Source organism: Rhinichthys klamathensis, unplaced genomic scaffold (genome assembly GCF_029890125.1).
Source record: "Rhinichthys klamathensis goyatoka isolate OS25496 unplaced genomic scaffold, OSU_Roscu_1.1 h1tg000033l_1, whole genome shotgun sequence".
Taxonomy (NCBI): domain Eukaryota; kingdom Metazoa; phylum Chordata; class Actinopteri; order Cypriniformes; family Leuciscidae; genus Rhinichthys; species Rhinichthys klamathensis.
Window position 1 is genome coordinate 571,394 of NW_026606582.1, and position 24,215 is coordinate 595,608.

The window sequence follows — 24,215 nt, forward strand, 5'->3', positions numbered from 1 at the left end:
AGCATGTTGTTTCAGACCCGTATGAAGTTTCACAGAGTGTTCATAATGCATACAGTGAATGGGGACTGGGACTCAAAAATGACAAAACAGCACCACAAAAGTATCTTAAAGTCCATACCACTGTAGCCATGCAAAAAACTGAACAGTATTTAAACATTTTCCCCTCTTTCACTGCTCTCAAATCTCATTCACACCTGCGTATATTCAGACCTAGCATGTTGTGTCAGATTTGTTCTCAGTAGCCGTGTTTCCACTGTCGGGCCAAAAGCGAGTGCACTAGTGTGTGCCAGTCACGTTTCCACTGTCACTTCTGGGCTTGGTTGGGCCTTCTCAGGGCTTCTTCTGTGCCAACAGCCAGGGGTTATGACCTGCCGAATACCTTGGCCCAAAGCGAGCCAACTGGGGCTTGAGCAGTGGTCATGTACAAAGTCAGGAGAGGGTCAACACCGCTGCTCATTTCCCATTTTATTACATCAGGCTACCAGCTAAACTCAACATTTAAGACATTTAAAACAATTCTCAACTCGAAACTCATTATCAGACACCAGCGAGTGTCCTAAATAACTTCCGAATGCAATCCGATAGGGATTCTGATCACAGTATGAGGCAGAAATATATTTATATACGATGCTAAAGGCTACTTATGCTAACCATTGATAATAATTACACATATAATGGAAAACACCAGAGACTGCTTGAAGAACTTAGACAAATTACTGTAGCATTTTTTATTGTTAATCATTGGTCAAATATAGATTATGGAGTCTTAAGATAAGTAAAGACCAAATTTTATGTTATTTTTTTGCGCTCTAGCTAGTTTTCAGTCAGCTAGCTTCCCCATGCTGGTGAAGTAGTGGGGTTGTGTGACGTCGCTCTATGGAGGGGTGTTAAAGCGGGTTTTAGGGTAGGGCTGTTGTTGGGACTGCTGGCATGACAGTGGAAACACAGCTTGATTTGGTCTTCGCGGCTCGAGTTGCTATTGCCCCGTTGTTAGCCCTGGCTCGCACTGGCTGACTGTGGAAAAGTGGCCGGTCATACTAATGTCTCGTAACTCATCATGACACGTTGATTTTGAATAGGCGCATTCATGAAGGAGATTTTCATTGAATTAACATGATTAAATATTTAAATTTTAGTCAGTTTCCCACAAAGTTATCTTAAACGTCAGAAGACTTGGAATATTAGTCAAATAGACTAATTTTCCGAGATATGTATAATGCTTTAAAAAAAAATTGGGCGGGGGTTGGGGAGTTTACTGACCCCTAGTTTCTAATCACTTTTATTGCTAGGAGTTGAGTGAACATTCTTGAAAATGTCTTAATTTGTGTTCTTCCACGGAAGAAATAAAAGCATACAGGTTTTGAATGACATTAGGGTGTGTAAATAACAGAATTTTCACATTTGGGTAAACTAATTGTTAGCCGAATTGTTCCCCCTTCTCATTTCCCCTCAGACTCTGATGAAATACTTTGAGTTTTGCTGATTTCTGAAAATATAAAAAATACTGAAGTTCACTTTATCTTCGCTGTTATCTGTCCACCACCCTTCTCTATATTTTTCTTGGCTTTTTATGGTTTTCTTTTCCTTAGACTGAATCAAGATAAGCACACTCTGTTGCTCATATGTGACTGCCGCCCTTTCTCTTCTCTTCTCTCTGTTCTGATTCTCTTCCTGTCTGTGTAGTCCATGGTGAGTGTTGTCTCTGAATGCACAAGCACTGTGTCTGTTTGCTCAAGTCATTCTTCAGTGGTTGAATGTGAACAGTGTGAGCGAGAACACACTGAACCACAGCAGCACCTCTCCAGCTTTAAGGGGGTAAGAAGGGAGTGTGTTTGTGTTGTGTGTGAGTTTGAAGTGTGACTTAAAGGGGCCATCATGGAAAACACATTGTTTATCATAAAGTTAAACATCAAATATTTCATATTGAATAGGCTATCAAGTCATCATAATAACTTAGCAGAATTAATTATAAATTAATAACGCTATAAAGAACTATGAAGAAAAATAAACATACAAAGAACATTGATGGAATAAAAGAGCAGTTCGCAAAACTTGATTGTGAAATCGTGGACTGTAGGCCAGTGATAGTTGTGTGTTCAATGATATGAAAACATCTAAAGTCAAATTTCTTTTTATCATGGATATTTAATACTTTATGCATATTCCACAATATAATGTACATGTATCAATGAAGGAATTATCCACTATGCAGAGCTTTTCTCATCAAGTGCTGATAAATTCATTTAATTGCATGCAATTAATCAGAATATGATATCATTCATTTGATTTCTTTGGGCCAGATTTACTAAACAGGGCAAGTTAGCATGAGAGCGCAATTCCAAAGAAGCGCAGATGGGAGTGGAAAGTTCTGGAAAGTTAATTTATACAAATTAAAGAACACAGACTCAGCGGGATCATTTCCATAATGACACAACACAATCTACCAAGAGCAGCGCAAATCAGCGTCTGGCTTAAAACATGCTTTTTTTGGGGCGGTAAATAATGGCGCAAACACCAGTAAATTGACTCACGCAAACCTTAGTAAATCACCTTGCATGATTCATTTAAATATTCTCCTCCTGTAAGTTCTGTGTCTTAAAGGGAAACTCCTACAAATGCATATGCAATACCTGAAATAACCCTGTCCACGACTTTACAGCGCTAATTCTTCACTGCGTGTCTTTAGTAAATCCTAGTTTGTTAACGTCAAATGAGGGTTTGCGTTGGCGCAGTAAATCTGGCCCATTATGTTTAAATAAACAAACAATATGACCCCTTTTTTAAAAGCCACATTCATAACTAAGATAGGCACTAAAGCCTCTTGCATATTTCCTTTTTGCAATTATTAATATTATGCTAGTATTCTCTACTCTCAACCAGCGTGTCTGCATGTCCTCATAGCGATGGCCGTTCACTCACTGCTTGGAAAACCAAAGGCAAATATGAGAACCTTTGTCCTTGTAACTTAATTCACAGAATTTGAGTAATATTACTATATTGCTGTTGATAACATGCTATTAGATTATTTTTTATAGACTTCATTAATTACAATAAAGCATTCTGAAATAAATGAGTAACAGATGAACATCAAATGGACTTTCGCCCGGTCGGTTTATTGTGTAGTGTGAACATAGACCAGGCGTTGACATTTGTGTGCTTTATCTTTTGTACTGTGTGTATTCTAGTGTCATTAACCTCACAACACACTCAATTCATCCACAGATCTGGAGAAAGAGAGCATTATTTCTGAAGTATCGCTCCAGGGTACGCCACGGTAAAGAGGGCTGAACTGTGTGTGTGTGTTTGCTTTAAGTGAGCATCTTGCATTTTGATCATATTAGACTATTATTGTGTTGTGAAAAACATCATGAAATGCATGGCAAAGTTTCTATAAAGTGACTTATGGTTGTGTAAAACTAAATATTCAGTGGGAAATAATGTAGGGTGGGACCTAATTTTATAACTGTATGTATTGGATTGTGAAAAGACAATTTAGTGGATTGTTTGAATTACTTACCCTGAGTATTAAATGTCAGGTTGTAATGCGTCCTGCAGTGTTGCCATGACTTTTCTAACAGTTTTTGCCTGGTGGATGATGAAATATTCTTGAAGGAGCCATATCTAGGGATACAAGCTAAACCTATACAGTTGTCACACCGACTCGTGCATGGTGTGGTGCAAGACAAACACACGACGAAGAAAATGAAGTATAGCAGGCTTGAATAATCCACAAGGCAAATTCCAACTCAGATAAGCAGTCAAACACAATGTACACACTGATGAGAACCGACAATAAAACTCAAGCAGAACTGAACTTAAGTATGGAGATAACGAGACACAAACCTGAACATAATTATGAGATCAAATGAATAACCATGACAACTAAGGCGGGAACGGAGCAAAACACAAACAAAGTCCACGTGGTGTGACAACAGTATATCATACACTATTTGTTTGACTTGTAAGTTGACTTAAGTAGCCTTGATCATGTCAGCTAAAATAGTTTCATAGGCATTATGTAGTAACATTTTAAGAAATATTACTTTAAGGAAATATTTAGAAAAACTATTTTTTTTCTTTAGAAATCTGAATTGTGCACAATAAAATAAGGGATTTTTTTTTTCCAGAAAGTAAATTGATTTTATATTGAATTCTCTGAAAAATGTACATGCTATGGCGTGATCAAAAGTGGTCTGACACGTCTGGCTCGAATGATGGTGTGTTTTGCGCAGAACTATCTGTTTAAATAACAGGAATGTTTGAGGAACCTGTTTGTATTATTTTTCAATTGCATTTGCTAATGTTAGTTGCACAGAAACACTGCAAAAAAGGAGTAAAAGTACATTTTATCCAGCAAAATAGCTTTTTGAGCCACGTGAAGTACTTTGAAACTCTACACACATATTTTAAATCCACAATATTACCCCAAACATTGTTCACGCTAGAGTTGTCCAAACAAACATTTTCATATTGAACAGTGTTGTTGATTTGTTCAGGGTTTGTGAGCTCTGAGCCTGCATTGCAGCATCAATAAATCATGATTAGTGCGGATTTTGAAAGCGGCATTTTAAAGCATCAGAGGAAAGAAACAGAAATGGAGATCACAGACGGGGGACTTAGAAATCTTTATTTAACTCATTTGTTGAGATGTTAACATATGGTTTGCATGTTAATATATGCTTTGCACATTATTAAAAACAGTTGAGAGAACCTTGGGTTTTTTTCCAACTTTCTTAAAAATAGTTTTTTTTTAGTGTGTACTATTAAGTTTCTAAACAAACACTAAGTTTCCTTCCCTGTAACATGTCTGTGAACATAAAAGCATCATGATGTTCATTAGCTGTGTTTTTTATAGCGTCTGAGTCTCTAATTGTGTCATGTTGATGTTCCATAATTATATATCTGTGTTGGAGATAGTGTTATTTTGTGGCTGAAGCTCACTCTCTCCCGGCCTGATTTACCTAACCACGCATATACTTACTCTATATGTCAGTGCAGGAGTGTATGGTTAGTATTGACTGCTTTTTTTTCTAACATATGTTCATATGCATCATCTTCAACTTGTAATTATAGTAAATGAAAGAGGGAGAGACCTGTAGTGAAAGAACAGCAGTCGCTCTGCCAGGTCAAACATATATATATTCCTGCTTACAGTAAAGAGACAGCAGGATGTTAATTAGATGATGTTTGCACAGAAGAGTATTTCTGTGTGCCAGTGAGATTTGTTTAGAAAGGGATCAGGCTACATCACTCTTAAAGGGACAGTTCATAAAAATTATTAAGAATTGTTAGCATTTATTCCATGTCAGGAATAATTTTGTACAGATTTTGAACAATATGATGTGAGTGAGTAAATAATGCCAGAATATTTATCTTTACCAAATTTGGAAAAACAAAAACACTGGGAAAGTACAATACGGATGTGAAGAAGACATAGTGAATCAGATGGCAAAGTCATGAGATACGCCTGATTATTTACATGCAATTGTAACTTTCTGAGGCTGAGGTTGGTCTTTTTGAAAATGTCACGATCTGTAAATGGGTTTTGAGCTTGACATGCAAATGACAGCAGAGAGAACATTACTGTGGAAATTGTATTGCTCAGCGGATACTCTTACATAGCTCAGCATACTTTAAGGGTTAGATCACCCACAATTTAAGGATTCAGTATTTACCCACTTAACATGTAATCTGTCAATGTAAATGATAAAAAAAAAAAAAAAAATGATTTCCCTAGATTTACATTGAGGCAGGGACTTAAGTCTAATAGAGACCAGAATATCATAGCCTTAAGGATGGACTCTTTTAAATTTGGCCAGTAAGCAAGAACACCATAGCAACGCCCTAACAACCACCCAGACCACTTTCACGACAGGAAAGCAACATGTTTGAAAACACCCATAACACTATAGTAATTACACACAAACTCTCTGACAACCACCTGATCATCTACTTTGCAATGCCATAGCCACAACCTAGCAACACCCTTTCAACCTTCTCTAGCAACCATTTAGCAATGCTCTAATAACCACCCAGAACACCCTTGCAACAGCAAATCAAGGTGCTAAAATCAACCACCTGAGCATCCACCTTACTCAAAATACCTTAGCAACCGCATAGCAACACCCTACCAACCACCTCCCACATCACCCTAGCAACCACACAGAAGGCAAGGCAAGTTTATTCATAAGGCACATTTCATACACAATACTAGTAATTAAAAGTGCTTTACATAATCAAGGTCAAGTTTGAAATAATTTAAAATAATCAACATAAAAATTAACAAAGAACAAGAAAAGAAATCAACGCTTATTTAAAACTGGAATAAAATGAATAATAAGGCTAAGCAACTCGAAACAACATGTCTAAACTCAGGGCTCAGGGTTTCATAACTACACAAGTCACATCTCAGAACAACTCAGAACGTCAGTGGAGAAAGTTATAGTTTATCATAACATCGTAATATACATCATACACCCACTATATTGCTTAATCTACCCAATTTTTCATATCAACAGAAAAATGATACCTCTACAAGGTAGCGACATATTAGTTTAAGACATGCTTTTTTTTTAGGTTAAATAATGGCGCAAACACCAGTAAATTGACGAGCGCAAACCTTTGTAAATCACCTTGCATGATTTATTTAAATATTTTTAAATGAAATGCTGGTCAGAGCTGGTATTGTGCTAGTTTAGCTGGTCCAGCAATCCCACTTCCCATGCCGAGGACCAGCAACCAGCATCCCATGCTGATCCCAGCTTGCTAAACATATGATGGTGACCAGCATTTCTCAAATCTAGACATTATGATTACATTATCAGGACTGCCCTGCTGGCACAATGATGTCATCTCTGTGAGCCCCCTGCTCTCTATCTCTCTATCTCTCTCTTTCCGGTCTATTAATGACTGGGCGTGTGTGTATTTTAAAGGAGGACCGCTTTACAGTGTGTGTGTGTGTGCGGCGTGTGTGTGTGTATATGTGTCCGATTTGCTGGCTGTTGTAGAAAGGAGGTGGTCTCCTCCTCTGGAGACTCCCAGAATCGTGAAAGATGCAGCACTTGATAGATGGATTGGAGGTAAAATGTTTCTCTTATTTCCATTTCTCTCTCCTTCTTCCATCTTCCGCCAGCTGTTTGTGGAATATCGGAGGAGGATCTCTGGGGAATGTGTTTAGCAGTGTCCTGACATTACTAGCCAGCGGTAATTGCTTTTACTAATGCATGGCGGTGTTTATTACTTGCGTACTCTAGTAGGGATGTGTTTGCCGTAGACTGCTAGTAGTCATCTGAGCTTTTGTTTGTAGGAATGACATAAGTAAATCAGCGGTGTTAAACCTCAGAGAAATGTCGTTCGGCTTGGTCACATCTCTGGAAGTGGCTGTGAGAGAATGTAGAGGTGTTTTACGCCTGGTTGCCGTTGTGGTCACCGGCTGTATTTGTTTGTGTTATGCAGCGTATGTAAGTTATTTTTAGTTGTTGGAGAACAGCTGCCGACTGACAGGGCTGGAGCAGAACTGGCTCAAAATACAGCATGCAGTCTTTTAACTTTGGGCAATGCCAGTGTTAGTCCAGTTTGAAAATGTCCCTCTGAGGGCTGACTCCCTTCTGGAGTGTTGTCATGCAGCTCGTAAACTGAGATTAATATAGGTTTTAATACACTTGCCTGTGTATATCTGCAGAGGCCTTCCACAGTGTTTACATCTTTATATCAGACAATCAGATTGTCCTGAACAGTAGGTGGCAGCAATCGCATTGCTGTATAATGCAATACTTTGAACTGTAGGAGAGGAAGAGTTGAGAGCTGTGTCATGCTAATTACCATTCTACCTAATTATTAAGTATAATCACAGTATCTTTTCTCAATGGTGTTTTTGCCTTAATTTGTATAGCGGATAGTGAACAGGAAGCAAAGTGTGAGAGAAAGAGAGGGATGTGAACAGAAAGGACCATGAGCTGGTATTTGAATTTGGTTTGGCCACAAGGTTTATTGAAACTGTGTACAATTTGGCTATCCCTAGAAATGAACAAAAATATGACAAAAACTTTGGATTAGAAAAATGAATATAACAAATAAATAAATGTTGTGTTTTTAATCAAGATTTGGGTTAATGTTAAGGCCCATTCACACCTAGGACGTTTATTATAACAATCCACCTGACTTGAAAGAGCTTAAGCATTTAAAGCGTCAGACGACAAAACTGCAGTGCGCTTATACTGTAATAAACAGAATGTCATTGTCCGTTTGTGGACACTATGGAAGTAATAGTAACCACAGAATAAAAAATAAAAAGGTAATTGCAAGTTTTTATCTCACAATTCAGACTTTTTATCTCACAATTGTAAGAATTGCGTGATATAAAGTCGCAATTGCGAGTTATAAAGTCAGAATTGCGTGATATAAAGTAGCAATTGCGAGTTATAAAGTCAGAATTGTGAGAATTCTGACTTTATATTTAGCAATTCTGAGAAATAAAGTAAGAATTGCGAGATGTAAACGCGCAATTGTGAGATAAAAAGTCACAATTATCTTTTACAATGTTTTATTCAGTGGCGGAAACAAGCTTCCATAGAACACCAGTGTTATTGTTACATAAATATTATTATTGGTAATAATACGCTCGGCCGCCAACGTGATGCACCAGGAATCTTGTTCCCCAGGCCAGGCCACTTTCCAATCATCCACAGTCCAAGCTCAATGATATTGGGCCTATTTCATGCATTGCTGGCGATGTCGTACAGTTAGCATGGGGACCCGGCTGGGTCGTCGGCTGCGATAGGCCCATATGCAGAAGGCTGCGATGAACTGTGTGCTGTCACACATTTACCCGGTCACCTCTGTTGTAACTGCTGGTGATCTGTCGCACTGTGGTCCTGTAGTCGCTGTGAAAAATGCACGACAGTCTCCACTCCCCTCTGGCATCAATGAGCTGCTGACACACTCGACCGGATCACGGTTCGTCGTTTGGCCATCTGTGCACCAATTTTGATATGTATTGACTACAGTCTATAAGTACCATCACAATTTGTCTTTTATCAAACTCCGATAAATCGGCAGCTTTTCCATTCTGACACGTAACAAGTATTCTGACCGAAAGCCGGTGTAGTGCCGAATTTCGACCCCTGCCAAATTACTACCCCCCTAGTATTGGTAGGTTTAGGATTAGTTGTGGGGGAGGGTTAGGATTATGGGTGGGGTTAGGATTAGGCAATCAGGTACTGACTTCAACGAGGGGGGTAATAATTTGGCAGGGAGTCGAAATTCGGCACAACACCGGTCCTCGAGTGGTATATATTCTGCACTGATTGCTCAAGTGTGTACATAATTTAATGGCTCATCCGTGTATAAGGCTTTAGTTTGTAGTAAATGGATCATTTCTATCAGACCTTGAAAGTTCTTTAGACACATAAACTGCGTTTCCACCCGAAATTACCACCGTTTCCACCGTGGTCTAGAGTACCGTGAAGATTTGGCAAATAGTCCGGTCACGTAGGACTGCGCGCTACTTTCCAGTTCCCGCTGGATTTCATCCTCTAAATTTAAGCTTAATAAAGTCTAATCCTCGTCGTCGGTCCACAGGTCCTATTTTTTTAACTCCATTGTTGATTCGAATAGCAAACAACTGTTACTGCACATACCGCAACAGTCTTTAAAAAATGGTGGTTGAAATAAAAAACGCTGTGTGAACTCAACCAATCAGCACGTTCAGGGCCCAAGTCCCACCCCTGAAAGTTCCTGTACTTTGAAAAAGTACTACCTCGCAAGCAGGGACTTTGTGAGGGGGAAATATTGTCCATTGTCAATAATGTAGTAGACAGAAGTCACTTAAAAAACAAAACAAATAGCTTTCTGTTGGTCCGTGTTACCAACTTAAACCTGTTGCAAAATTGTAAGAAGAAATGTCAGATCGTGTGGATTCCTATTGAAATGACTGGATTTCGAAAATGTGTAGAACAATGGTAAATGTGACTGCACTTTAAGTCTGGCTTTTCTTTAGCATGCAGCTTGTGCTGAAGTATTTGTTCAGGTTTTAATTGCACGCATGAAGCCTGTGAGTAGCAGGATGCTTGGATATTTTGTGTGTGAAGTTAAACAGCAGACTTATGAATTGGTTTGAAGTTTTGAAACTGCTATAGTCTCTGTCATGTTTAATACTCATGTTTAAGCTGTTTCTATGCATCCTTTATTGTGATGATGTAGAAGACATTATAAAGCTGCAGTACTTTGTATAAAAGCTTGACTTTGTTTCAAATAAATGTACAAAAAAATGATTTGTGTTTGTGCAGGTGGATAAGCAGAAGCAGAGTAAGGATTCTGTGTACTTCAGAGATGGCGTACGGAGGATAGATTTTGTTCTGTCTTACATCGATGACAAGGATGGAGAAAAGAAACAGGTTTGTTATCCACAACATTTGGCTTCCCTCTGTGACCTGTGTGTGTGTGTGTGTGTGTGTGTGTGTGTGTGTGTGTGTGTGTGTAGGGGTCATTTGCTAAACAAATTACTAACTTGTAAACTATATAGTAATCCTACAAAACAATGACTGATCCTAATCATTATAAATAATTATTAGCACTGAGTCAGACTTTCTGCAAGCCACTAATGAAAAAACATGTTAGTAAATGTTACACATTTTGGGTCAAATGAGTTTTGTGGTTTAATCTCAATATAGATCTGTTCAAGGTCTATATCGGACTGTGTATATCTTCACACTGCTGATAACACTACTTGTCATAAACATTTAAGGCATCCTAGATAAACTTTCTCATGGTAAATCTTCCACCAAGATAAAAGTTGTCAGACAAAGTCAGGTTCTCCTCTTTAAGTGATAGTGCTTAGTACTTGTATCTTTGATTTGATAAGCCTACTGTACATAATTTACGTCGCATTAAGAAAAGAGTTCAATATTGGTCATGTAATTTATTAAAGGCACACATTGTGTTAAAAATTACACTGAAAATTCCAAAAAGAAAATGCGCACTTTAAACACCTGGATGGTGCCCTAAATTAACAGAAAAAACGAACTGTGGAATGTTGCAACTTTAAATACGTAGCTTTTTAGACTCCGATGTTGAATAGCAAAATGACCTTATCAAGTTTATACACTACACGGATGAGTATAATACATGAGTACATGAAGTATAAGTGTATAGTGCATCATTAGGGACACAGCTTTAGTGCAGTGAAATATTAGTCACAAATACACAATTATATCCACCAAAATATCAGTAGTAAAAAGATATGAAATTTATTAGTTACAATCACACATGTAGACAATGGTAAAAAGCTTTCAACTCTGTCCTCCAGATGAGCACTGTCCCCTCAGTAGCCCCCAAACTGTGCTGTCAGCCCTTACTTTGTGAAGTCTCACACCACTTTGTGTGTGTGTGTGTGTGTGTGTGTGTGTGTGTGTGTGTGTGTGTGTGTGTCATAGTCTTGTGTACTTCCACATTCTTGTTACTCATAAATTATGTGCTTTACTCACACACACTTCACACACACTTCACACACATACAGCTCTGCAGACAGAAATAATCTTGTCATAAGTAGTTACCAGAAACCCCTCCTGTACTATGTACTACACTCACCGGCCACTTTATTAGGTACCCCATGCTAGTAACGGGTTGGACCCCCTTTTGCCTTCAGAACTGCCTCAATTCTTCGTGGCATAGATTCAACAAGGTGCTGGAAGCATTCCTCAGGGAATTTGGTCCATATTGACATGATGGCATCACACAGTTGCCGCAGATTTGTCGGCTGCACATCCATGATGCGAATCTCCCGTTCCACCACATCCCAAAGATGCTCTATTGGGTTGAGATCTGGTGACTGTGGAGGCCATTTTAGTACAGTGAACTCATTGTCATGTTCAAGAAACCAATTTGAAATGATTAGAGCTTTGTGACATGGTGGAAGTAGCCATCAGAGGATGGGTACATGGTGGCCATAAAGGGATGGACATGGTCAGAAACAATGCTCAGGTAGGCCGTGGCATTTAAACGATGCCCAATTGGCACTAAGGGGCCTAAAGTGTGCCAGGAAAACATCCCCCACACCATTACACCACCACCACCAGCCTGCACAGTGGTAACAAGGCATGATGGTTCCATGTTCTCATTCTGTTTACGCCAAATTCTGACTCTAACATCTGAATGTCTCAACAGAAATCGAGACTCATCAGACCAGGCAACATTTTTCCAGTCTTCAACTGTTCAATTTTGGTGAGCTCTTGCAAATTGTAGCCTCTTTTTCCTATTTGTAGTGGAGATGAGTGGTCCCCGGTGGAGTCTTCTGCTGTTGTAGCCCATCCGCCTCAAGGTTGTGCGTGTTGTGGCTTCACAAATGCTTTGCTGCATACCTCGGTTGTAACGAGTGGTTATTTCAGTCACTGTTGCCCTTCTATCAGCTCGAACCAGTCTGGCCATTCTCCTCTGACCTCTGGCATCAACAAGGCATTTCCGCCCACAGAACTGCCGCTCACTGGATGTTTTTTCTTTTTCGGACCATTCTCTGTAAACCCTAGAGATGGTTGTGCGTGGAAATCCCAGTAGATTAGCAGTTTCTGAAATACTCAGACCAGCCCTTCTGGCACCAACAATCATGCCACGTTCAAAGTCACTCAAATCAACTTTCTTCCCCATACTGATGCTCGGTTTGAACTGCAGGAGATTGTCTTGACCATGTCTACATGCCTAAATGCACTGAGTTGCCGCCATGTGATTGGCTGCTTAGAAATTAAGTGTTAACGAGCAGTTGGACAGGTGTACCTAATAAAGTGGCCGGTGAGTGTATGTACTATGTATTGCACCAAAAGCACAACTCTGTGATTGTCAGATGTGTTATTGATCTTTCATGCAGGATCGAAGGAAGGAGTTTGAGGCTAACTTACAGAAAGCCGGACTTGACCTGGAGACTGAGGACAAATCTGTGAGTAAAACAATTCACAAATGCCATCAAAACGCCATTTCAGGATATCGATATGTCATCAGATTAGTTCTCACTGTATCTCACAAATAAATATATTAATTCATAAGCACTAGATTATTATGATTTCCGCAATGTCTGATCATTAGCAATATATTTCAACGTATTTGTTTAGCTGGGATACAATATAAAGGATTGTTTTAGCAGTTAGTATCCATTAGAGGGCAGCGAACTTCATGATAACACACAACTCAACTCAACTTTATTTCTAGAGCACTTTCAAAAACCACAATGGGTACCAAAGTGCTGTACATGAGAATAACAAACAAGCTCTATCACCTCTACATTTCAAGCGCGATCGACAGACACAGCTGGTCATTGGAGCGAAGAGATCTCAAAGGTTGATGTAAACTAATTAAATCCGAGATATACTCAGGTGCTAAGCCTGGAGAGATTTGAAAACATATAATAACACTTTATCAAGTTCAAGTTCAGTTTATTTGTCTAGCACATACAAAAGCCGCACGACTGACCGAAGTGTTGTACAGAGGTTCAAAAGAAAGGAAAAAGGTAAACAAACAACACAGCTTAAACACAGTAAAAAAAAGTTCATTAACAATAAAAAAATTAAATAAAAAAAATATACAAGCCATGGAAAACAAGTGCGTTTTTAGTAGAGACTTAAAAGTGGCCAAGGAAGGGGCTATCTTAATTTCTGTCAGAATTGCAGAGTCACTTTATACTGGATCCTGTATCGAATCGGTAACCAATGTAAGGGAACCAATACAGGAGTAATACGGTCTCTTCACTTTCATACAAGTTCTGTCAGGACCACTATCGTCAAATACGATTGACCATTAGCATATAGTTAGTATTGGCGGTATAGTTCTGTTCTGGGCAAGAACTCCCTGTGCATCCATGTAGCCTAGCATGGATAAGAGCAGGAGCGCAGCGATAACCCCCCTTAGAGTAAACAGAACAGAACTAACAAATGTATTGCAGAGACCCCCTGATATGATTGTAAAGCGCTTTGGGTGTACAGTTGTACATATGAAAGCGCTATATAAATGCCTCATTCATTCATTCATATCATTAATTCAAGATTTTAAGTACAACATAATTCGAGAATTTATTCTGATTCAAAGGGCACAGAATGCCAAATCCTGACTGGCGAGAGGAGGATCTGGGGATGGAGGAGGGTAATGAGCTCCTGAGAAACGCGACAGCTGCTGATAATACTGAAGGAGCTTATACATGTATACAGTGATAGGCGTCGTATTCCTATAGGTAGACGAGGATCAGCTGAGAGTCCGCTGATGCGAGTTGACTAACGTGACCTGCCAGAACTGACACGCTTAATTCTGTCATCATTTCTTGCCCTCATGTCTGTTCAAAACTGATGACTTTCATTCTTCTGCATAGCACGAGGAGACATTTTGGCAAAGAATTGGGATGGGGACCTTTGAGTTTTGAACCATAGAAACACCAGAATTCCATAGTAGGAAAAAAATATTATGGAAGTCAATGGGGCCCATTAACTGTTTGTCTACCGACATTCTTCAAACTATCTTCTTTTTACGAAAAATCTATTCCCCCTGAAACATGAATGATTGTGCTGATGCAATGTTCATTTTTACCTGCTACTGTGCATAAAAAAAAAGAAAAAAGAAAACTGTACCAGATAGGGCATTATAAAAATGTATAAACAAGTTCCCACTTTTCTTATATGTGACGTGTGTGTGTCTTCCAGGAGTCGGAAGATGGAAAGACATACTTCCTGAAGATCCACGTACCATGGGAAGTGCTGGCAACATATGCAGATGTTCTGAAAATCAAAGTGCCTTTTAAAGCCAATGATATTCCAGCTAAAAAAGAGGTGCCCATGGGCTGGCTCTTCACGCCCTACCGTCTGCCTGATCATGTGATGAACCCTGAGCCGGATTACTTCACCTACACGTTTGACAAGAGCAAGATTGACTTCTTCCTCATCGAAGATAAAGAAACCTTCTTTCCTCCGTCCACGAGGAACAGGATTGTAAGAAAAACGTTATTAGGCATTAGAAATGCCAATAAGACATAATTTTTTTTTTATATATAAAATACATTTAGTCTTCAGTGTTAGTGTCATTTGGTGCTCAAACATAATCAGTTACTGTTAGTTCTCAATTAATAATAATAATTCTTATTATTATCAATGTTGAAAACAGTTTTTGCTGCTTCATATTTTTGTGGAAACCATTTTTCAGGATTCTTTTTTAAAAGAAAGTTTAAATAAACAGCATTTATTTAAATTAGAAATCTTTTGTAAAATTATAAATGTATTTACTTTTCTCACTTATAGTCACTTTTGATCAATTGAACATGTCCTTGCTGAATAAAAGTATTTTTTTAAATCATGCTTAACCCAGACTTTTTAAGTATTTCACAGTTTCCACAAAAATATGAAGCAGCAAAAAAACGTTTTCAACATTGAATTTAGAAAATTAAAAAAATGGTTCTTGAGGACCAAATCAGCATATTAGGATTCTGAAGGATCATTTGACACTGAAGACTGAAGTTATTAGTTTTACCATCACAGGTATAAATTACATAGGAATATTATACATTACAGATGTATAAAGATATTACATTCTATTAAACAACCTCCATTACAGTGTGGTCATACTAACCTCTAAACTTCCAGAGCAGAGAAGTAGACTTTTTTAGCTTTTACTGAGGAACTGCCCTGTAACCGAAGGCTTGGCTTATTTTCTTCTCCACGTAGGTATATTACATCCTTTCCCGAATTCCATACAGTAAAGATGACAAGGACAAGAAGGGCATTAAGAGGCTTCTGAACAACGGGACCTACACATCTGGCTTCCCTCTGCATGACGTAGGTCTCTTACATGGGCAGATGTGCCTCAAAACCATCAAACCTATTGAGTCGATGTTTCTCTGGAGACTTGAAATGGTGGCAATGATTCAAAAGGTTTTGCTCCGTCGAAAAACAATAACGTCAATGTGTGTTTTTGTAGTCTAGGTACTGGACCAAGTCTCGTGATTCTAACTGTGAGAGCGAGCGCTATTCCCTGTATAAACACTGGGCCCGTTTCAGCCGCTTTTACAAGGAGCAGCCGCTCAACCTCATACGGTAAGGCCAACCGCAGCCTTGCTTTGTATTGAACTTCCTCAGAAAAGCAGCTAAAAAAAAATGTATCTTGATATTTTCAGTCTTTTTACATATTTGAGTCTTGACATATATTTATATCACTATTTAGGTATTTGGTCTCAAATGTACTTAAAGGCTGTTGTTTCTATTATTATTTATTTTTATTTTTCAATCAAGAAGAAACATCATCTTAAACAGCCATTGTTGTCACACTATGTTCAGTTGGTTTCATTACCATGAACTTTTAGTTTGTGTTTGTAAGGCTGGAAGATTACGCTGCTATTTTGAACCAATAATCGGAACAAAAGGCAGTTGAAGAATGACGTGTATAATTCAAATATTTACCTGACTCCAATATTATTAATCTGACTCCATTAAAGTTGTTGTTATTCTTGAACAGTAAAGGTCTTTCTTAGAACTGATAGGAAAACGTAGGATTTAACCTGAACGTTTAGATAACAAAAGTTATAATCACTTTAGCTTTCAACATCATCAGTGAAAAAAGGAAAGCTTCTCAAAGCCTTTAAAGCAGGCAAAGCCATTTATTAAGTTACATGTTTAAATATACAGACAGTAGAATGGAACAACATACTGTATAGAAAACTTAGTTGTAAAAATAATGCACGGTTGTGCAAACAAGGCCGTAAAAGCCTTTTCTCAGAGTGTGAGGTTATGCACCTGTGTGCCTGGGTTAAAGCCTTTATCCCAGATCAACAGTTACCTTTCCTTCTTATACCCTGAGCAAAGCATTGTTAAACATGAGTGGAATACCAACACCGAAACAGACCGACAGGAAACTAAAAGATGAGGCAAATGGGTGGTGATCAAGAGGGGGAGAAGAACATTAACATATTCTCCTCAATGCATGTTCCACCAATAGTACCTAGATTGTACATTAGGATACTTTGAAATGAATGGTGGTGAACTTAATAGACATATTAGTGTATAAGCTGTCAATAGAGACCAAACATGGCATAATTACATATTAGAACACACTAGTAAATAAACAGTATGTAGTTGAAAGCATATGTCATGTGAAGCAAATGGTACAGACGTGTCATTGAGGTCTCTCCCGACAGAACCGTCCCGTGCTTGGAGTGTCCCAACAGTCCTGAATCAGCATATTGATGAAATCCCTTGCACTAGATAAGCATTAACATAAGGCCATTGTGCCACGTTTAATTCACATGTATACATTTAAAAGGCTTTTTGAAGTACTAGGGCAGTAAGGAGTTCTGCCCATATTTGCTCAGCTCTACATGTTCATCATGTGTTCCTTTGTTCAGTTTTCCCGCTCCTCATTATTAGTTAATATATGTCAGCTGTGTTCTATTAATCATCCTCATTTGTGTTTGCTATATAAGTTAGTCCCTCACATTCATTCTCTGTCTGATCACATTACCCTAAGTGGGTGTTGCCCTGCCTGTTTGCCTGTCCTTTGGATATTTGTCATTAAACGTCGTGTTGGAACGTCTTTCTGAAACCATATATGACAGTTGTAGGCAAATAGATTCAATCTTTTTATTTACAAAAAGGTTAAAATTGTATCTAGTGTTTGTTGAAATACTTTCTTCTACCCCAGCTTAGAGACAACTATAATATAAAGGTTAGGTAGTGTGAGTTTTGGGGCAGAACTACCCTCTTGTTTGACCAAGTGTTCATGAAATCTGTTTTTGCAGTTCAGTAGCACTAGTGGGCAGAAATTCACACAGTGCAATAGCTAAAACAGTGGAAATCTAGTTAAAATCAAGACATTTTATAGATGTTTTTTACTAAATGAAAACAAGGATGAATGTTTAAACATTTTCATTTGTATGCACCAGTATAACATTACAAGTGATAAACAGCCATATATGTATATACTGAAATATTTACCGTTAAATGCCACACAGCATTTTCAAATGATGAAAATAATTAATTGAATCAGAATTATAAGTTCTATATATGTTTATCATCACTTTTTGTTACTCAAATAGACTGATGCATACTTTGCACCATAGCTTTTGTTAAAGAAATAAACTCAATATACTAAATATTAAATATAGAGAATGTGATGCATGTTACTTTTGCTGACACCTTGAGTAAGTGGATGGACATTTTCATTGAATCATTTCTGCTTCCTGTACCAAAGGAAGTACTATGGAGAGAAGATCGGCATCTACTTCGCTTGGCTGGGTTTCTACACAGAGATGCTGTCTTATGCCGCAGTTGTTGGTCTGCTCTGTTTCATCTATGGCGTGGCCACCTTTGACAACAACGTCTGGAGGTGAGGATGAGGCTAGAAATGGATGAGTGTAGAAGAAGACAGTTCATGCTAATGCCTGCTTTAGCGCCCCGCGTGGCAGTGCTGAGAGTGCAATGCACTAAGAATCACTCTGACACATTTCAGAAACACATAGAGGCCTGAGTTTGGGTTCACAGAAACAGTTTTTGTTGTCTTCTGTAGTAAAGAGATCTGCAACGAGACCATTGGTGGGCAGATTGTCATGTGTCCTCTCTGTGATAAGAAATGCGGCTACTGGAAGCTCAGCACAACCTGCAGCTCTTCGTGGGTGAGGAAAAAGTTGACATGGTGTAACTATTTTTTTATGGAGCATGTTTTTTTGCATACTTAAGTCATACCTTCTCCATCTAATTGCCTTTTAGCAATCGTATCTGTTTGACAACACAGCCACGGTGTTCTTTGCAATATTCATGGGAATATGGGGTGAGTAAAGAGTTTTTTTTTAGCTCTTTGTAACATTTGTGTGCTGGTTCTAGAATTGTTTTGCTATCTGTGTCTCTGTATTTGTTACATGAAACTACTGTCTGCTTCTCATCATAATTGTGTACAGTTGATCAGCCAATGAAAATAGGGATGGGCCATAATTTAAGAGAATGTGTTAATGTTTAGATGTAGTTTGAATTAATTTAGTTTTAATTATTATGATCATTGATAAAAATGACACATACCTTGACTAAGGTTTATAAATAGGGCTGTCACGATTCCTTGATTAAATGTGAGTACTCGAATTGAAAAAAATCTTTGTGTTTCATTGTGTTAGCTCGGTTAACAAACTCCATCTCTGCGTATGCTGTGAGTTTGGGTTGCTTATAACATCCATCTAGGAACACAACGTGCACCATTTCACCAGATTTGAAATGTAAATGGCTTAAATGCCCGCGCCAACACTGAAGAATACATCAATATGTTAATTACATGTTATTTGGCCAATGTTAAACATGGATTTGATCATGCTGTAATGTGTAATAAAAAACAATTGCCAGGCTGTTGGCGCCCTCTGCAGGCATTTTTTATAATACATAATGTACAAACATTGATTGTTTATATTATGTATATCGCTTTATGTATTTTAACAGTGTTGTATGATTACTTGCTCTTAAAACCTTATTTTAACCACTTGCCTCATTGTTATTATACAGTATAGGTATTTTAAGTAATTTTAAAGGCTGTTGTTAACGTACCACAATTATCTGATTACTCGAATAATTGTCAAAATAATCGACAGATTACTCGATTACCAAAAACATTTGTTGGTGACAGCCCTGTTTAATTAATATTCCCTTTTACTCTAATGGTAATGATGATTCTTCTACTAAAACTAGTTGTCAGTCATTAATTTGTTTTCATCACTGTCCAGATTTTCAATAAACATTGTATTTAGCATGTCATGACATCTGGTTTGCATGGAAACCATAATTTTTTTAAAGGATATATATTTTAGTACATGTTCAGGCTGTAATGTGCAGTTCTTCATGAATGCAGATGAACAATGTCTATGAATTTTAAGCTGTATTTTCCTCTGGTGTCAGTGACTCTGTTCCTGGAGTTCTGGAAGCGGCGTCAGGCCCGACTGGAGTACGAGTGGGATCTGGTTGACTTTGAGGAAGAGCAACAACAGCTGCAGCTTAGACCCGAATACGAGATCAAGTGCACCAGCCGACGGCTCAACACTGTTACACAAGTAAGCATCTATTTGCCTTTTGACCTGTGTGAATAAATTTAGATCATGTAGAGCGGTGTTCTTCATTCCTGCTCTTGGAGAGCCACTAACCTACAGAGTTTAGATCCGGATGTGCTCCAGTTCAACTGGCCTTCATTTGATTCCGGTGTGCTGGAACGAAACAACTCTCCAGGACCATGAACGAGGAAGCCATGGTTTAAAGGATTTGTAATTCATTCTAATGATTGATTCATTTAGCAGTGTGTTATGCTACTAACATTGTTTTCTTCATCCTACAGAGAATTTATTGTTTGCTCATAATGTTCAGTGCAAGATTTTCTTGAATTTCAGCATTTGCCCTGCATTTAAATGCGTGTCAAACTTATATTGCAGCTGTTCTTCGTTGTTTTATCTCTTCTTTCAGCAGATTTTATATTAGCTAATCGTATTTTTTCAACTGTACATAATTGTGACGCATACATGTGTACATAATCAAACTCAGGCAAGTTAAAAGGGTTACTAAGCTAGTTAGAAAAGGTTCAGTGATATTGGTGAGTTGCAAGGTGGATCCCTCAGTCAGTGCCGTTTAACATGAAATGAAAATGAGACCGATGAATTGACGTACAATATGTTCAGTATGTTGTTCTGCATTAAGGTCTCTGGTCAAATCTAATTGTCTCAGTCCACATTTTATGAAGTTTTTCAGCGTTTCATTAGCTGAACATAGTGAATGACACGTGTACATTCACACAAAGCTGTAAAATCTACTGTTAATGTTGAGAAAACTAGTTAATCTGAAATGCAGTCCAATTCAATTTGGATTGGGTTTGTAAAAATCTGCTGTCTAATAGTGTTAAATGGACAGAAAATGAGTTTACAGAGTCACCTCAGGTGTTGAAGGTAAACTCCAGAGTTTGGACGTCAAGGTTAGTTTATCCACCAACCGACTGAGAAACTAGATAATTGCGTGTTTGTTTGACTTTGCTCACGCTGTATAGGAACAGGAGTGGGTTCTAGACCAGACACCAGCTGATAAAGCAGGCAGGTTTATCCTGTGCTGGACCACTGTTGTCTTGTGGGTAAGACAGGCACAGGACGAAAAGAGATTGGTTTGATGTGTGTGAGTGTGTGTATAGCATTAGCGACCTGCTCGCCGTGTGATCCCAGCTAGTCGTAGAATTGATCTGATTCTAGCGATCTCATTAGAAACAGGACGAGTCCTCTAGACAGCAGTGTGGACACTGACAGCACTAGTACAGTGCTAGATTAGGGCTTCTGTCCCAGGTGTGTGGTGGTGGTTGCTCATGTTCCCTGCTTTGCTTGCTTGCTGTGTAGGAGATGGAGCCCTATTTACCTCTAACAAGCAAGTGTGCTCGCTCAATGCTGTCTGGGGCCACCGTCCTCTTCTGGGTGAGCATCAAAACCGTCTGCTACTTATAGCAGACTAAGACTTTCATTTTCCTTATACAGTAAAGTACAAATGTTGTCACCTTTTTTATATTAGCACATATGTACAAAAATACAGTGGGGTTCAAAAGTCTTTGACAACACTGGAAATCTGGGATTCAAAATTGAATTCAACTTGGAGATACTTGGAAACGTGGAAGTTTTACGGTTTTTAAACATCATAAATGTTATGACATAACACCATATCCTAACTAGACACGATGCGATAAGATTCCACTAGTTATCTGTCCACACCAGGCGTGACATAAATATTTCACAATTTTAACATTATTACAAATACACACGAATGACTGAAACAATCTTTGTCATAGAGTGCACTTGTTTGTTCACAGTTTATGTTCCTTTCATTTATTTTCAAAGTCTGAGGTAAATGATCCATTGTCGGTTTTAGTATGGCTATAAAGGTCCCGCAAAATGATATTCAAACTCGCATTAAATTAAACATTAAAGGAATAGTTAATACATAAAAATTACCCCACGATTTACGCCCCCTTAAGCCGTCCTAGGTGTATATGACTTTCTTATTTCAAACGAACACATTTATCTGTAGGAAGCTAGTTATTTTAGTTTATAAAGGATATTTTTTTTTACACAAATGCATGGCTTCGCTTCAGAAGGCCTTTATTAACCCCCCGGAGCCGTAAGGATTACTTTTATGATGGATGGATGCACTTTTTTGGGCTTTTTAAAATATCATCCTCTATTATTCACTACCATTATAAAGCTTGGCAGAGCCTGGGTATTTTTAAATATATCTCTGATTGTCGTTGTATGAAAGAAGAAAGTCATATACACCTAGGATGGCTTGAGGGTGAGTAAGTCATGGGGTAATTTTCATTTTTGGGTGAACTAACACTTTAATTAATGCACATAATCATTACATGAGATTATCATCGTTATATCTTGTATGTTGTTGTAGAAACGGTTTCTAAAACATACTCCCATCACTCATTGTGTATCGCCATCATGACTGAACAGGACAAAAAGTCTGATTACCTTGGAAAAGAAACCCGTGTCGTTAGGACACAGTGATGAGGTGATCAAGAAATATTTGAGATTCTGCACTATTTCTTCAATAATCAAATTTGTTTAATGCTCTTTGGAACGTTGGATCATTTTCAAATCATGCTGGATAACGTCAGATTTGGTTCAGCTCGAGCGCTGCTGTAATTTACGCAAAATAGAGACACAAAATACTACGAAATTCACCTTTTTTTTCTTTTTCAAATGAAACCAATTGCTCATAACAAAATATACAAAAACATTTTCACTAGTGGTCTCAGATTTTTGAACCCCATTGAATATATTAGCTCTGTTCCAATGCCTAGTGAGCTGTCTACATACAACAGGCAGGGGTTCCCAATCCCGCTCCTGGAGATCTGCCTTCCTGCAAAGTTCATCCAACCCTGATTCAACACAACTGAAGCTGCTAATGAAGATCTCCAGGAGATCCTGATTATTACACACAGGTGTGTTGGATCGGGGTTGATCTACCTAGCTCTGTAGGTACTGTAGGTAGATCTCCAGGAACAGGATTGAGCACTCTTGGTCTAAAGCATCATGTGCAAAGATGTTATTTAAAACCGAAAAGTCGGTTAGCAATGGACTGTTTACTCAATATATGCATGTGCTATGTTCTTAAACTTTGCATATAGAACACTTTTTGTTTAATGTTGCGTATTAAGTTATATATTGTTATTGTATTGTATTCAATGACTGCCTTTGTGCAGTGTTCCAAATTAATAACTTAAGAGGTTTCACAGCAGTTAGGTGGCTTTTACACAACATCGTTTTCAACCAAAAACTGAAAACTTTTTATGCGTTTTGATGGCCTGAAATCGCAAGCTTTTGAAATCGGGTTTCAAAGTGCACGTTTTTGAAAATGATACCGTTATTGTCTTCATGTAAACTACAAAACCATAAATTTGTGAAAACAGTGACGTCGTGTTCAGTCTATAGGCGCGTGTGTTTCTTTACAAAGTGACATCGCCAACTACTGGCCTGGCAGCAGAATACAGCGATTTTAGTCTTTTTCGCGGATCCGTGTGAACGGGATCGATTTGACAACGTTGTCGCCTGTATGCAAAAAATGCAAAGCAAAAACGTATTCCTTTTTTTTTTTTTTTTTTTACATTGTTGTCATATAAATATACTCTTAGAAGCTGCCTATGTTGGTAGTAGTTTTGAAACAGAGCTATTATATACAAATATTAAATAGCAAATATCTATTTGCATAATATCTGTGTTAAGGTGATGATACACAGGGCAACTTTTTGAGCAATGTTGCTAGGCAATCTTGCCAAGCGATTGTTGCTTGGGTACTTTCCTATTGAAAATGGGCAATACATTTCTATCTGTATAATTTAGATGGGTCTTGGGCCCTGTGTCTCATCTGGTTGCCCGTTGACGGCAACATTGCCCAGCAACATTGTTCAAAAAGTTGCCCTGTGTATCATCACCTTTAGACTTATGGTTGAATGTTAATAAGTCACTGGACTGTATGGACACAGAATCACACATCAGTAAGTCAGTAAGTTAAATCACCAGCATTTTGCCTGAGGATGCATGTTTTTACCAGCATGAGGCATTTTACAGTTTTGGCATGATGTAGTTCCTAGTTTCCACAGTGTTCTAATAAACAAAACAAATTACAATATTTTTGTATGAATAATTGAGTAGGGTATACTAATTGCAATGTATGAGTTGTTTTGTGTGTGTGACGTTTACCTCT

The 24,215-nt window shown here is 38.2% G+C and overlaps 1 protein-coding gene across 2 annotated transcripts in view; it reads left to right on the forward strand.

Annotated features, from left to right (window-relative positions):
- Positions 1–24,215, forward strand: part of ano5a (anoctamin 5a) — a 38,860-nt gene that overhangs the window by 5,686 nt on the left and 8,959 nt on the right. Inside the window, exons 1-11 of one of the 2 annotated variants that reach the window (XM_056245685.1) lie at positions 7,016–7,079; positions 10,287–10,394; positions 12,857–12,925; positions 14,673–14,957; positions 15,687–15,797; positions 15,940–16,055; positions 18,205–18,339; positions 18,520–18,625; positions 18,720–18,780; positions 19,887–20,038; positions 21,353–21,427. In XM_056245685.1, coding sequence (XP_056101660.1) covers positions 7,053–7,079; positions 10,287–10,394; positions 12,857–12,925; positions 14,673–14,957; positions 15,687–15,797; positions 15,940–16,055; positions 18,205–18,339; positions 18,520–18,625; positions 18,720–18,780; positions 19,887–20,038; positions 21,353–21,427 — 1,245 coding nt within the window. In that variant the 5' untranslated portion in view covers positions 7,016–7,052. Of the gene's footprint in view, positions 1–7,015; positions 7,080–10,286; positions 10,395–12,856; positions 12,926–14,672; positions 14,958–15,686; positions 15,798–15,939; positions 16,056–18,204; positions 18,340–18,519; positions 18,626–18,719; positions 18,781–19,886; positions 20,039–21,352; positions 21,428–24,215 lie in introns of those variants that run through there. The other variant, XM_056245684.1, reaches the window with a different exon arrangement.